This window comes from Gracilinanus agilis, chromosome 4 (assembly GCF_016433145.1).
Source record: "Gracilinanus agilis isolate LMUSP501 chromosome 4, AgileGrace, whole genome shotgun sequence".
In the NCBI taxonomy this organism is placed as follows: Eukaryota; Metazoa; Chordata; class Mammalia; order Didelphimorphia; family Didelphidae; genus Gracilinanus; species Gracilinanus agilis.
In genome coordinates, this window is record NC_058133.1 from 171093616 (window position 1) to 171108318 (window position 14703).

At 36.6% G+C, this 14703-nt stretch overlaps 1 protein-coding gene across 1 annotated transcript; it reads right to left on the reverse strand.

Annotated features, from left to right (window-relative positions):
- Window positions 1–301: 301 nt before the first annotated feature.
- Window positions 302–1234, reverse strand: C4H1orf68 (chromosome 4 C1orf68 homolog). The gene has a single exon (XM_044676487.1). The coding sequence runs from the start codon at window positions 1232–1234 to the stop codon at window positions 302–304; it is 933 nt and encodes a 310-aa protein (XP_044532422.1).
- Window positions 1235–14703: the final 13469 nt, after the last annotated feature.

The following is a 14703-nucleotide window of genomic DNA, read 5'->3' on the forward strand; positions in this document are numbered from 1 at the left end:
TAGAGAAGTCAAACAGGGAGAATGACCACGCCAGGAACTGGTATAAATTGCATTCTTAGATTTATTGTTACATAAATTTTGCGATTTGGATCTATCTCCAGCAGGCAGCCTTTAATGGAAGCAAGCATAGCACAGAGAACCTATTAGGAGTTTCTCATCCCCTTCCTCCTCCTACCTATTAAGGTTACAGGATCTCTGGGTAGGATTTGAGAGGCTGAGATTAAGAAGAAGAGATAACTGGTAGAGAATGGTGACACAGCAGAAGGAGAGGGAGGTGAAGACTGGATAAAGGTCAGCTCTTCTAGCAGCAGCAGTCATCATCATTGGCACAGCAGACGGGTCCTCGGGATCTAAGAGGGAGGATTCCCAAGCAGCAGCACCCACCTTCGCAACAGCCAGAGGAGCAACAGCCAGAGGAGCAACAGCAAGAGCTACCACAACCAGAATCCTCGCAACAACCAGTGTTTTCACCACGGCACTGGGGCCCACGAATCCAGCGTCTCAGAGGTCTCACCCCAAAGCTCATTGGAGCTGCAGGGCAACAAGAGGTTCCATAGGAACTGGAAGTATAGTAGGAAGATGGTGCCAAATATTGGACAGAGGGAGTCTGCACGTAGTAAGTCTGTGTCTGGCAAGGAGAAGCACTCTGGACGTAACAAGTCTGCGTTTGGCATGGAGTCTGTACCTGGCATGGAGCTTGGCATTGCACAGAGGTAGTCTGGCATGGAGCAGGGCATTTCACACAGGTAGTCTGACATGGAGGTGGGCATTTCACACAGGTAGTCTGACATGGAGGTGGGCATTTCACACAGGTGGTCTGACATGGAGGTGGGCATTTGACAAAGGTGGTCTGGCATGGAGGTGGGCATTTGACAAAGGTAGTCTGGCATGGAGGTGGGCATTTGACAAAGGTAGTCTGGCATGGAGGTGGGCACTTGACAAAGGTAGTCTGGCATGGAGGTGCACATTTCACATAGGTAGTCTGGCATGGAGGTGCACATTTCACATAGGTAGTCTGGCATGGAGGTGGGCATTTCACAGGAGCACACTTAGACTGGCCTTTCTGAAAGAAAGAAGAGGTGCTTTTTATAAAGGAAGTCTTAGACTGGCATGGGTCTGGTCCATACCCGCAGGAAACCTCTGCCTGGCTTGAAGCTGGGCCTTCAATGGACCCTAAAGCTGAGCCTTTCACACAACATGGCGCGAACTGTGGCTGCTTCTGCTGGTCACACATTTTGTTTTCTTCAAGTGCTGAATCTGAAAGGGGAGATTGCAAAAGGATAATGAAACAAGGAAAAATTTTTAGAACTTTGAGATATCTATTAAACATTTGGAAAATTAAAACAATTACACTTAAAATCTCCCCACATGGCAGAATTACAGTATAGGGAAATGGGACTGTAGTCCTAGATCTGCTACTGGGAACTAGATTAAATCTCTAAGGTTGTTTTCTTTCTATTAAAGATCATCTAGTAGTTTATCCCACCTTGTTTTATAGATGAGAAAACTATGCTCCTAAGAAATAGGCCCAAGAATTCTTCCAAAGTTACTCAATTAGAAAATAGAAAAGATTTTATAGCATTTAACCCAGGTCTCCTGACTCCCAAAGCTCTTTCTCCCATATTAGCACTTCTTTCTCCATCTCCCCATCACTACAATATATATATTCTCTTTCCTCTAAAATTACCTTCTGTTCTCTGTCTCTGTCTCTGTCTCTGTGTGTGTGTCTCTGCTTTTGTCTCTCCTCTTTCATATGTATATATGATATGTACATGTATGCACATATATAACATACATACAACTGATACATATATGTACATAGTCATTTACACGTGGCCTCCCCCATTAGACAAAGTGCTTCTTGAACACAAGGACCTTTCTTTGTATAGCCAGGCTCTGCACAGTGCTGGGCACATCGTAAACTGCTTAATAAACAGTTGTTGATATTCTATTCTATACTACTGTTCTTTTCTTTCTTTTTCTTTTCCTTTCTTTTCCTTTTCTATTCTACTCTACTCTATTCTATATCTTCATTGTCTAACTTGTGAATTATCTTTAGAATATGGTAAATTCCTGGGTATTTTCTACCTCCTTGGCCTCCTTTTCTCATCACTTATCCAGGGTGTGGCCTGGGAAGGTAAACTCACTTCGATAGTAAACTGGGCCAAAGAATTTCCAAACTGAATCTACCAGTTGTGGGGAAAAAATATAACACCTTACAAAACCAAATAAAATTTGCTTTTGAATTGTCCAGTGTCTAGATTATCCAGGATCTCTACATCCCATGAAGTAGAGACTCAAAAGTTGACTGCAAATACAAGTCAGATGCAGAACATATTAAGACAATTTACCAACACAGAATGCCCTTCAGTCTCTGTATAATCTTTCCCTTATGCTGCCTCTACCTGGATGTCTCAGTAACTCTTTAGTCCAGAGTTTTCTGGCACCAAACTAACAAAAATCCTTCATCCTACTCCATTACCCCACTCCTGAAACCTAGAGAGACTCACCCTCTTTGCAGACTGGAGTAAGGCTTTGGGAAGACAGATGCTGTGAGGAGCACAGGACTAAGAGGCCTTTTTATAAGGGGCTCTTAGCACTGACTCTTGGTATGAGACAATTAATTGGCATCTAATTCTTTCATAAAGCATCTGGGCATCCAGTGACCAAGTCTGGCATTCCATTGACCAGATTCCTCCTCCATATAGCTGTCCCTTCAGTCACAGGTAGGGCATGTCTCTCTGTTTAGTATTGTGTTCTCAAGAATATGAGAGAGAGAAAAAATAAAAAGATTCTCATTTTATTCTTCACCTATAGCTTCATGCTTGGATGTCCTCATGTATTTCAAAGAAATATTTCCCAAGAATGTTTGGGTCTAGACCAGAGGTGTCAAACATATAGCTGTGCACAGCACTCCCAGGTGCCCAGAACTAAATTGAAATGTAATTTGGAAATATTTAACAAAATTAATAAAAAGACAATAGAACATAGAAAATGTTAATATGAGATTTTCTAAGTCAACATGGTACCATAGAGATCCTTATGTAAGGTTTGGGGCCCTTGTTTCTTTTTCTTTGTTTTTGTTTTTTTAATTTTCTTTATTTTATTCCAGTAACAAACCTACACATAAGTTTTCCAAGTTATATGATTCATGTTGTCTCCTCCCCCCTCTTCCTTCCCCTCTCCCATAGTTTACAAGCAGTTCCACTGGGTTTTACATGTATTATCACTCAAAATCTATTTCTATATTGTTCACTTTTGTAATAGAGTAACCTTTTAAAACCAAACCCCCAAATCATATACCTATATAACCAAGTGAAAAAGCATATGTTTTTCTTCTGCATTTCTACTCCAACAGTTCTTTCTCTCAATGTGGATAGCATTCTTTTCTTAAGTCCCTCAGAATTGTTCTGGATCCTTGTATTGCTGTTAGTAGCAAAGTCTATTACATTTGATCGTTCCACAATGTTTCAGTTACTGTGTATAATGTTCTCCTGGTTCTACTTATTTCACTCCACATTAATTTATGTAGATCCTTCCAGTTCTTATAGAAATCAATCATTTCACTATTTCTTATAGCACAAGAGTATTTCATCACCATCATATACCACAATTTGTTGTCATTCCCAAATTGAAGGAGATCCCTTCAGTTTCCAATTTTTTGCTACTACAAAAAGTGCAGCTATAAATATTTTTGTATAAACAGGTCCATCCCCATATTTTAAATCTTTTTGGGATACAGACCTAGTAGTGGTATTGCTGGATCAAAAGGCACGCATTCTTTTGAAACCTTTTGGGCATAATTCCAAATTTCCTTCCAGAATGGTTGGATCAATTCACAACTCCAAAGGGGCTCTTGTTTCTATTCAAGTTTTTTATCACTGGCCCAGATCATTCAGTTCTTCAAGTTTCTAAAAGTCTCAGGCTCTAGTAAAGTCATGATTTGGGTTTAAAGGTTTATTGTTCCTTTCAGAGGGTTTCAACAGGCTATCCAAGACAAGGGCTGTATTTCAGGGAATTCACAGGATAGCCCAGGTCAGAGTTAAGGTCACTCATCAACTGGGGTCAGGGATTCCTTGAGGTCACTATGAAAACCAAGTACTTCCAAAGGACAGTCAGAAAAGAACAAAAATTTTAAGTGCCTGTTCTCTGCTAGGCCTGGGAATAAAATAAATTATGTAATAATGTAAAGTAATTATATTAAATCATTAAAATAAACAAATAAAGAGCAAAAATAAAAACAAAATAAACCCGATCTTCAAGAAGTTTACATTATCCTAAGGGAGTGGAAGTAGACAACATGTAAACAGGTAGGAAATATAAGGTAATTTGAGGTAGCCAGGCATGGTGGTGTATACCTATAGTCTCTGCTGCTGGGGAGACTGAGATTGATAGATCACTAGAATTTGTAAATGTTGAACTGCTTTAGCAGAGGTTAAGCTCTTAGAATGTCTACACTGAGTATGGTACTCTAGTGAGCTCCTGAGAATGAAGGTTGAAGAGAGGCAAACAAGTCCAGATCAAAAAAATAGAAGAGGTTAAATCTCCTTTGCTAATTAGTATTGGGATCAGGCTCATGAGTAACCATTATATTTCCATAGAGGAACGTTGCCTTAGTAATAATAATAATAAATTTGAGGGGGAAAGAGAACTAACAACTGGAGGCGTCAGCAGACTTCATGGGAAGAGATGGCACCCAAGCTGAGCCTTGATGGAAGATTAGAATACAGAGAAGCAAAGATAAAGTTTAAGTACAAAGTCCCAAAACTGACATTAAAGTCCTCCAAAACCTGGCTCCCACTTCCCTTTGCAGTCTTATTTCATATTATGCCCCCTTATGCATTCTCCATTCTAGGAAAACTGTTTGACTAGCTATCCCTCATACACACTAGTCCACCTTCCAAAATGGTACCTTTACAAAAGTAGTCCTCCATTTTCTGGAATACATTCTCTCCAAATCTCTACCTTGTACAGGTAACTAGTGGAGCAGCAAGAGAGTACTGGATCTGAAATCAGGAAGACTTGAGTTAAATTCAGCCTTGGACACTTACTAACTGTGATTCTGGGCAAGTCACTTAACTTCCATCTGCCTCAGTTTCCTCAAAATGGGGATAATAATAACCCCTACCCCACAGAGTTGTTGAGGGGATCAAATGAAATAACGTTTGTAAAAATGCTTAGCATAGTGCCTAGCACATAGAAAGCACTATATTGATGTTTATTTCCTTCCATTCCCTTCCCCTTATAAAACCCCTAGCTTTCTTAAAAGTACAGCTCTGGTGTAGCCTCCTATACACCATCTGTACTGACTTCCCAGTTGTTCTTCCATCTTGAAATTACATTGTATTGGGGGCAGCTAATTAGCAGAATAGAGTGAGTGCCATCTGGTCTCCAACACTTCCTAACTGTGACCCTGAACAAGTCACTCAACCCCAATTGCCTAGCCCTTGTTGCTCTTCTGTCTTAGGATTCATACTAAGACAGAAGGTAAGGGCTGTAAAAAATGACATTGTGTCCTTCTGACCAGTTTACTTACTCCTGTGCAAATTGTATCTACCCAAAAATTTTGACTTTGTAACTTCAATGTCTTGGAACATAAGAGATGTTACAGGCACAGTAAACAAATTTGGCACATGTTTTGCCTGACAAAAAAGGGAATGTAAGATTTGGGCAGAGTGAAAAAAAAACCTCTGGACCAAGAGATAGAAGATAGATTTCAGTCCTGACAATTCTACTAACTCAATGTGTGCAATGCGTGTCGGTTGTTGTCTTTTGAACTCAAAGAGAACCAAAATGACATAACTGTTGGTGATGTCTTTTGACTCGAGCATAAATTAGACTTAAATGAGAAGAGTTGCACAAAGTCATTACCTTTCTTCTAGAACCAGCAAAGTCCAGTGACAAGACAAAAGGCAGTGGATGACCTTGGCTTCTTTGATATCTAACCAAGTTCTAAGTACTATGCAGCACCTGCTTCTGCTTCCTTCATGTCTGCTAGAACAAATTGTTCTCATCTACCCTTTAAAATATATATATTAATTTAATATATACCTGGAGAAAGTCATGGGGCCTTTGTTTTCTTACCTATAAAATGAGAGGGTTGGACTGGATCAGGGAGTATTTAAAAATATAAAAAAAATGTTCTTAGCTTAGCCACACAAAAATCTATGGGCTAGATTTAGCCCTCTATTGTAGTTTGCCAGACCCTGGACCAGATGATCTCTGGTGTACTGACTTGAACCTTCTGTATTTCTGTCATAATCTAAAACCAAGGAAAATTAAAGAAAATGTGTTTCCTACCATCCTCTAGCCACTGTACCACCCCACATCTTGCCTAGTGACATGTAGGGCAGCCCTTCCTGACTGTGCAGACCCAGACATTTACCTATCAATGGAGCCAAGTTGGAAAAGGAATCCCTCTCCATGGTCTAATGTTGCTCATCAGGTTATCTACAATTTATTAGTGGTAATAAAAGTAATCATTGTAATAGCAATAGACATAATGATCATTCATGTTTATATACAATACTTAAGTTTACCTAAGGTTTTCTATGTGACTTCTGCCCCAACAAGAAAAATGGTGGAGCAAGAACTCTAATTGTGTCATTTCCTGCTTGGAAAAGACTGTTCTGGCATTCTCACTCATTGGCTTGTCATCTACAGAGTATATTAGCAGCATCTATAAAAAACAATGCTCATACCACTCCACTGAAATGGGTGAGGTACATTCTGTCCATTTTACAGGTTGGGAAGGTGAGATACCAAGAAGCGATGAGACTTGCACAAGAGCCTGATGAGTCACACATCCTAAATTAGGCACAACTGTCGAAAGATTGCCACGCATCCTTATGGATTCAGACTCGTAGCATCAGAGCATCATAGATTCAGAATCATGCATCATGGAATCACAGGGTGATAGAATCAGATTCCTAAAGAAATAACCTCCTAGAATCAGAGGACAGAAAGGGATTGAATCTTAGAGCTTGACATATCTTTCAGAACACAATGCAGGTGTTATCTTTTAAACTATATTTCTCTTGATACCCCTTGCTATTTGGGCTCTCTCCCTCCTTGAATTACTTCACATTATTTTTCATTTATTTTGTTTGTACTTAACTGCACATTATAGACTTGCAATAGAGCATAAGTTCCTTGAGGGCAGCCCAGCAGCCTAGGATAGGACCTTGAACAGTATAGGCATTTATTCGATGTCTGTTGAAATAAATTAAATTAAATTAGCCTGGCCCTCTATTTTAAAGCACGTGAATTTTTAAATAACCCAAAAGTTATCTATTTCTTTAATAAAGATCTTCATGTCTAGAAGAAACACAAGACACTTTGTCCTTTGTCTGAGTATTTTCCTTTTTTAAGTCAGAAGTTTTTATTAATATCATATTTTACATCATTGTAAAATATCTACAGTTTTCCTCCTCATTCCCATCCCTAAGAGCAATCCCATCTAACAAAAAGTATTTTTTGAGAAGGAAAAAAAACAGCCCAGCTGATTAATACATTGAAAAAATCCAAAAATATGTACGATATATAATACCTCCTCCTACCTCCACTGCAAAGAAGTGACTTGGGGATGCCTTCCCATTTCTCTTCATACAAGCTCCATTTGATCTGTATAATTTTGTTATATTCATTTTTAAATTTTGAATTCACCTATAATTTATAGTATTGTGATTATTGTCTGTATTGTTCTCTTGGCTCTACTTATTTCACTCTGCTCTATTCACATAAATCTTGCCATGCTTCTCTATACTTATCACACACATCATTTCTTACAATATAGTAATATTCCCTTACATTTAGATATTCCAATTTCTTTAGTCATTCCCCAATCAATGGGCAAATGCTTTGTTCTAATTCTTAACTACCACAAAAAGCATTGTTATAAATATTTTACAGTATATGGGATTTTCTTCTTATCAATGGCTTCCTTAAGGTATAAGCCCAGTAATGGAATCACTGCTTCAAAAGGTATGGACATTTTAGTCAAACTATTTGTAGAATTCCAAATTGCTTTCCAAAATGATTGTACCATTTCATAGCTCCACCAACAATGTATTAGTGTGCCTATCATTCCACAATCCCTCCAACAATAACTATTGCCATTTTTTTTATATTTTTGTCACTTTTTAAGGAAATGAAGTGAAACCTCAGGATTGTTTTGATTTGTTTTTTCTTCTTACTAGTGATATGGAGCATTTTTCCATGTGGGTGTTAATACTTTTAAATTATCCTTTTGAGGACTGTCTATTCATATCCTTGGACCATTTACCTATCAGTGAATGATTATTAGTCATGTGTATGTTTATTAATTATTTACATGTCTTATATATTAAGCCTTTATCAGAAAAATTTGATACAAAGATATTTTCCCCATTCAACCATTTTCCATTTTATCCTACATGCATTCATTTTTTCTTCGAAGAAACTTTTCAGTTTCAAGTAATCAAAGTCATCTATTTTGTCTTTTGTATTTGCTTCTTCTCTTGCTTGGCTAAGATCTTCCAATGCCTGTGGGTGGTTTATTAACTGTTTCTCTTCTAATTTTTTTTGTGGTATGATCTTTAATATTAAGCTCACATTCAGTATGTATTGTAGAATACGGTGTTATTGTTCTGAGCCTAATTTCTTACAGAATGTTTTCCAGTTTTCCTAGCAGTTTTTAATCACATAGGAAGTTTTTTCCTAGATATCTTATGTTTTCCATTTTTTTTTCAGACTCTGAGCTGAGATCCATTGTTTCTGAAACTCTCTTGCCTAGTCAGTTCTATTGATCTACCTCTACTTTTTAACCAATACCAGATTGTCGGGGGGGGGGGGGGGGAGGTAGGGATGTAAACTATGACCTTCCAGAAGAGCAGTAAGGGCTAGGTGATGGGGATTTATTCACTTGCCCAGAGTCACACAGGTAGGAAGTGTCTGGAGCCATATTGAATCCAGGACTTCCCATCTCTAGGCCTGGCTCTCAATCCATTGAGTCACCTAGCAGCCCCAATACCAGATGATTTTGAGGAATGCCATTTTAAAATATAGTTTGAGGTAAGGAAGCACTATTCCCCTTCATCTGTACTTGTTTTGATTATTTCCCTTGATATTCTAGAATTTTTTTATTTTCCAAATGAATTTTATTATTTTATCAAGTTGTATAAAGTATCCCTTTGGTAATTTGATTGGTATAGCATTGAAATTGTACATCTATTTTGATGATGTTGTCATTTTTATTATATTGGCACATTTTATTATATTGGCCTGCCCATGAGCACTGAATAGTCTTCCAATTAATTATGCTGTTCTTTATTTCTTTAAAAGGTATTTTGTAATTGAATTCATGCAAGTGTTTTGTTTACTTTGGTAAGTTAATCAACAGGTATTTTCTGCATCTCTAGTTATTTGGATATAAAAATGTTGCTGATTTTTGCAGCCTAAGTTTGCTAATAAGTTTGCTAATAAGTTGTCTAAACTTATTACTTGTTTCAATTAGTATCTTTGCTGATTATCAGCATACAATTATGTCCTCAGAAAACAGCTTCATCTCCTCTTTACCTATCTTTATGACATTAATTTATCTTGGCTTATTGTTATTGATAACATTTTCAGAACTGTATCAAATAATATTGTGAAGTGTAGGTATCCCTGCTTCTCTCTTATATTTATTAGAAAAGGTTTTAGAATATCATAGATATTCGAAATTTGCATAGAATGCTTGCTTTTGATTTTAAATAGATGCTTTCTATCAACTGACCAAACAATATACCCTAATTAAGTACCTACTATGAGATAAGCACTGTGCTAGGCTTTTTATAATAGCAAAAAAAAAGAACTCTCTCTGCCTATATCTTGTAGGGGTTTTAGTATAAACAATTGTTTTACTTTGTCAAAGGTTTTATCTGCATCTATGAGATGATCATGTGACTTTGACTATTTTGGTTTTTAATTTTATGTTGATTGTTTTCCTAATGTTGAAACATTCTTGCATCCCTAATATAAATCCAACTTGATTATCATGAATGTTTTCTTGGACAAAACACTGTAACTGCTTAACAGGATTTTGTTTTTAAATTTTTAGTTAATTTTCATTAATGATATTGGTCTGTAGATTACCTTCTGGGTTTTATTTTTCCCAGTTTCAAGTATCAAGACAATATTTGTCTTAGAAAAGGATTCTGGTAGAATGATTTCTTTCTCAATTTTTAAAAATCATTTGAGAAGTATGGGTACTAATTTTCTCTAAAAGTTTGATAGAATTCTCTTGTCAATCCATCAGGGCCATAATGTTTTCTTTTTTGGTCTTCTCATTTAATAGTTCATTTAATAGATCAATATCCTTTACTTAGATTAGGTTACTTAAAAAATCTAATCTGGAAGGGGCAGCTTGGTAGCTCAGTGGAGTGAGAGTCAGGCCTAGAGACAGAAACTAGGTTCAAACCCGGCCTCAGCTACTTCCCAGCTGTGTGACCCTGGGCAAGTCACTTGACCCCCATTGCCCACCCTTACCATTCTTCCACCTATGAGACAATACACCGAAGTACAAGGGTTTAAAAAAAAAATTCTAATCTGGAGGGGCAGCTAGATCAGTAAATAGAGAACCAAGCCTGGAGTTGGGAGGTTCTGGGTTCAAATTTGGCCTCAGACCCTTCCTAAACTATGTGACCCTGGCTTAGTCACTTAGCCCCAATTGCCTCACCCTTACTGCTGCTCTTCTGCCTTTGAACTAATTCTTAGTATCAATTCTAAGACAGAAGGTAAGGATTTTTTTTTAAGAATATTATCTAGGGGAAGATGGCAGTGTCTTCGGAGGTGGCATTTGTGGCCTTCTGTTTTGGTATGCAGATGTTGCCCACAGGAGAGAAAATTACCCACACAGGCCAGGTTTATGATGAAGAGGATTACAGGAGGATTTGCTTTGTTGGTCACCAGAAAGAGGTAAATGAAAACTTTGCAATTGGTTTGATAGCAGAGCAACCAGTATGCAAAGTGGAAAGCTGAGTGATATCAAGTGATGGGGAGGAGGCGCTCTGGGTCATCCAAAAGTGTGTATAAACTTGGACAAAGAGACTAAAACTGGGACTTGTGGGTACTGTGGACTTCAGTTTACACAACATCACCACCACTGAAACCAGTACAATTTTCTGCATGTAAGAATTTTGATATTTTTTTTAAAAAGTGTATTTAAGAATCACAAAACATAAGCTTTGTTTAAAAAATATTCTATGAATAGAACATAATTGTTGAGTATATTTTAAGTTTAAAGTGACTTTTTCCCCATGAAATACAGTCCTTGAACTGCATTATTTTTTTGAGTGTATGGTTAAGTCAGTCTTTTAACTAACTTGGTCTCTTTTATGAAAAATCAAAACCTTTCTGTTAGCAAATGTTAAAATAAATTTACTTTAATTTGTTTATATATTGAATTGTTAGTGATAGTTTAGAGATTATAAAGACAACCTTACATAGATTAGAAAAAGAACTGAACTCTCAAAGTCAAAAAAAAGAGAGAGAGTTTGGAGAGAGTTTGTCTTTCAGTTCTGATGCTTACTAACTTTATAGGCATAGATAAATTACCTGTAAAATGGAATGTTTTTTTCTTATGATTTCAAACATGAACATTTCAATATTAAGAATAGAAAAGAGAATTGTAATTAAACTATTATGTATAGTTTATATGTGTTTATGCCTGGCACATATAATAGGCTCTTAATAAAAATATTGATTGATTGTATGTATTATATGTAATATGATAGAAAGAAAACTTCTCTGCTTGTCTTTGTCCCCTTTTGAACTTCTGTTCTTTTCTGTATATCTTAAAATACAAAATATTTCACCGATAATCTTTTTTTCTTGCATCATTATGGCAATTATTCAGTTTCTATCCCCACTGAGGGGAAGCCCTTCCTTGTGACAAATTGCTGTAGCCAAGCAAACAAATCAATATATTGGCCATGTCTGAAAAAATATATGTCTTATTTTGTACCATTATTCCATCAACTGTTCCAAGATGCAAAGAAATAAAGAATGCTTCACAAAACAAACAAAAGAAAGAATACTATCTGATTTTCTGATAGTGTAGTTAGTTTATATATTTGAAGATATTACTTTATTTCTTCTGGGTCCCCAGTTTTGTTAGCATACAACTGTGTGTAATATGTTCTGATTTTTTTTTATTTTGGTTTTGTTGTGATTTCATCTTCCTCATCTGCTATTTTATTGATTTGACTTTCTGCTCTCTTCTTTTTAATCAGATTAACTAAAGGTTTACCAATTTTATTAATCTTTTCAGAAAATCAGCTTTTAGTTTTATTTATCATTTTGAATTTTTTCCTAATTTCTCTATTTTCCTTCTCGTTGTTAATATCTCCCTCTTTTGTACTTATTTTAGGTTTGTTTATTTGTTGGTTTTCTAATTTTTTTTAAAGCATACTCAGTTCACCCATCCTCTCTTTTTCAATTTTATTAATGAATGCTTTTAGGGATGTGATTTTTCCCCACTGAGGACCAGTTTGATTGCATCTCAGAAATGTTGGCATGTTATTTCAATCATTATCATTTTCTTTTACACAGTTATGAATTGTTTCTATGATTTCTTCTTTAATTCACTCATTATTCAGGATCTCATTGTTGTTTCCACTTAAGTATGTATCTTTTATTTATAGTCCTTGATCCAATGACTATTTTTTCTTGCATTGTGGTCTCTAAAAGATATATTAACTATTTCTATCTTTTTACATTTATTTACAATATCTTCGTGCCATAGCACATGTTTAATTTTTATAAAAGTTCCATGTGAGAAATATGTTCATTCTTTTGCAATCTCCTTTATAAAGTACTATAAATCTTTTAACTCTAGTTTCTCTGGCAATTCACTCATTTCCCATATTTTCCTTTTTGTTTAACTTTTTGTTATACTTATCCAAAACTGATGGAAGGATATTAAAAACCCTGTCACCATTGTATTCCTTCCTGTGTCTTCTTGCAACTCAGATAATGATTCCTTTATGAATTCGGATGCTAATGCACATAAGTTTATTATAATAATGGCTGATTTATGGTTACTTTCAGCATTACATAATTTTCTTATTTATCCTTTTTTATTCTTGGAGTGTTTGTTTTTGCTTTGTCAGATAGAATGATTGCAATTCTTGCTTATTTTGAATTCATCTGATGCACAGTAAATTTTTTTTCAATCTACTCAATTTTATTTTGTGTATGTCTTTGTTTTTCTTTTAAATGTATTTCTTGTAGCCAACAGATTGTAGGGTTTTGTTTTTTTATCCAGTCTTTTTCATTGTATTGGACTGTTTCATCCATTCTTATTTAAAGTTATAAGAATTAGATTTGTGTTTTCCTCCACTTATCTCTAATATTGGGAGATAGTTTCAAGTTATGACTTTTTCCCTCCTCTGTTGTACACATAGTACTATGATCCTCTAGTTATTTTAACTTAATCTTTTTTAAGGTGGTCTTATTCCTACTTTTCCTCCCTGTCCCTGATTCTCCTCTTTTTCATTATCCCTTTCCCCACTTGCCTCAAAATCCCCTCCCTGCATCCATGTCATCCCAGTCCCCCAATGCCAATTTCCCCCAGGAGCTCCAATTTCCCTTTATCATAAAAGAATGAGTGATCTTTTCAAGTGCCATATCCTCCAAGCCACATTCAGTCTCCCTTCACAGAAGATCTCTCTTCACTCATAGAAGTATTCATCATAGGAATCCCATCCTGCCACCAAAACAAGACTTCCTCTGTTTTCCTCCTTTTTCAATCCCTTCCCTTTATTCTTTGCCTACTCCCCTGCAGGTTCTTCTCTTACTGAAACCACAGTAATCACCATCCCTTAATTGTTAGCCCACAATTTGACTGGGGCACATTACATATTCCTCTCTATTCCCTGCTTTTATATACTCTCCCATTTTGTAATGTAGTCCCACAAAAAAAAAATTGATTGACTGTAGGCAGGTGAATTGCTAGGCTGTTCATAATATTTGGCAATGCCCCTTTATCATTACCTTCACTGGACTTTGAACTTTACCCCTGCCTCCTTATGTTATTTATTTTTTCATTCAGATTTGTTTTATTTTCAATTTCAAATGTTCTCCCTCTCTCCCCCATCCACTAAGAAGGCAAGAAAAATAAGACTTGCAAACATATATAGACATGGAAAAGAAATATCCACATTAGCCAGGTTCCAAGAAGAAAAAAAGAAAAGAAACAGAAGAAAATATTGCCTCAATCTGTATAATTTAAGTCCATAAATTGGGGGGGGGCGGGGGATGGTGTCAATAAAATTGTGACCAGCAGGATGCTAAGCTCTTTTCTTCAGATCTGATGTTCTATCTAGCTCCCTCTGTTCCCCAGTTCTTTGGCTCTTTAGCAATTCAGAGTTGCCTACACTTGTGATACATGGTTGATTTCTGTTATTTGGGTCTCCAAAGTTCTAGGAATGGAGAGTGGGGTGTGGGGTTGAGCTCTAATTCATGCCCAGATGTATGGTCTGCCCCTTTCCCTCTGTCTCTCTGCTCTCTCACAGAAATTTTTTAGCCTGACAATCCACTATCTATTGTGACACTGGCTCTCTGTCCTGGCCTCAACAAGCTTCTGCTCCTAAAGGGCTACTATGGTGCTGATGGTCTGTCATGGGCCTTACAAGCTTCCATTCCTGGAGTGCTACTGCCATGTGCTAACTGACTGAGCAAACT